Source organism: Calidris pugnax, unplaced genomic scaffold (assembly GCF_001431845.1).
Source record: "Calidris pugnax isolate Ruff unplaced genomic scaffold, ASM143184v1 scaffold107, whole genome shotgun sequence".
In the NCBI taxonomy this organism is placed as follows: Eukaryota; Metazoa; Chordata; class Aves; order Charadriiformes; family Scolopacidae; genus Calidris; species Calidris pugnax.
The window spans coordinates 2711836-2713015 of NW_015090901.1; the positions used below are offsets into that span (position 1 = coordinate 2711836).

Genomic DNA, 1180 nt, shown 5'->3' on the forward strand with positions numbered 1-1180 from the left:
CCCCCCCACACACACCCCCCTCCTCCAGTGGGGCAGCAAGCCACGCCGTGCTTGTGACGTGGACTGCTGAGCCCACACGCACTCGTGACACATGTGTCTGCCCTGCTGAGCCCCCTGGTGCTTGGGGTGCGCACCCCTGCCCTGCTGAGCCCCCACACACTCGTGACACATCCCCTTGCCCCACTGAGCCCAATGGCCCCACAAGATGTAGCCCTGCCCTGCTGAGCCCCCACGTGCTCATGACACATCCCCCTGCCCCACTGAGCCCCACGGCACCCATGAGATGTAGCCCTGCCCTGCTGAGCCCCCACGCACTCGTGACACACGTCCCTGCCCCACTGAGCCTCCACACACTCGTGACATGTCTCCCTGCCCCACTGAGCCCCACAGCACCCATGAGATGCACCCCTACCCTGCTGAGCCCCCACACACTTGTGACACATGTCCCTGCCCCATGGCCCCATGAGATGCACCCCTGCCCTGCTGAGCCCCCACACACTCATGACACGTCCCTGCCCCACTGAGCCTGTGCACCCCTGCCCCACTGAGCCCCCACACACTCATGACACATCCCTGCCCCTGCTGAGCCCCCCAAGCACTCGTGACATATCTCCCTGCCCTACTGAGCCCCACAGCACCCATGAGATGCAGCCCTGCCCTGCTGAGCCCCCACGCACTCATGACACGTCCCAGTGTTGCTGAGCCCCCCCACACTCATGACATGTGTCCCTGCCCCACTGAGCCCCCACACACTCATGCCGTGTCTCCCTGCCCCACTGAGCCCCACGGCACCCATGAGGCACACCCCTGCCCGCTGAGCCCCCCCACACTCGTGACACATCCCTGCCCCTGCTAAGCCCCCCAGCACTCATGACACATCCCCCCGGTGGCACACCACCCCTGGGGGGCCGTGACACGGGTGTCCCCCCCACCACTCCCCCCCCAGCCCCCTGGCAGAGGCGGAGGAGCCCGGGGAGGAGGGGGAGCGGCGGGGGAGGGGCGGCCGCCCCCCGCCCCACCGGCCGGGGCGGGGGGCCTGGCCCATTTCGTGGCCCACCCCCTGGACGGTGGCCGGCACCTCGCCTACCTGCCCGGCCCGGAGTGGCTCCTGGATGTCACCCACCTGGTGGCCAGCAGGACCCGGGTGCAGGACCCCCGCGTGGCATCGCTGGAGGGGGGC

The 1180-nt window shown here is 69.2% G+C and overlaps 2 protein-coding genes across 2 annotated transcripts in view; both read left to right on the forward strand.

Moving 5' to 3' along the window:
• TMEM109 (transmembrane protein 109) overlaps positions 1–1180 on the forward strand; it is a gene marked incomplete at its 5' end in the record, with an annotated part of 13527 nt that overhangs the window by 8978 nt on the left and 3369 nt on the right. The window lies entirely within an intron of this gene.
• Positions 1–1180, forward strand: part of TMEM132A (transmembrane protein 132A) — a 9917-nt gene that overhangs the window by 5361 nt on the left and 3376 nt on the right. The window contains 2 exon segments of the mRNA XM_014948756.1: positions 947–1005; positions 1008–1177. Coding sequence (XP_014804242.1) covers positions 947–1005; positions 1008–1177 — 229 coding nt within the window.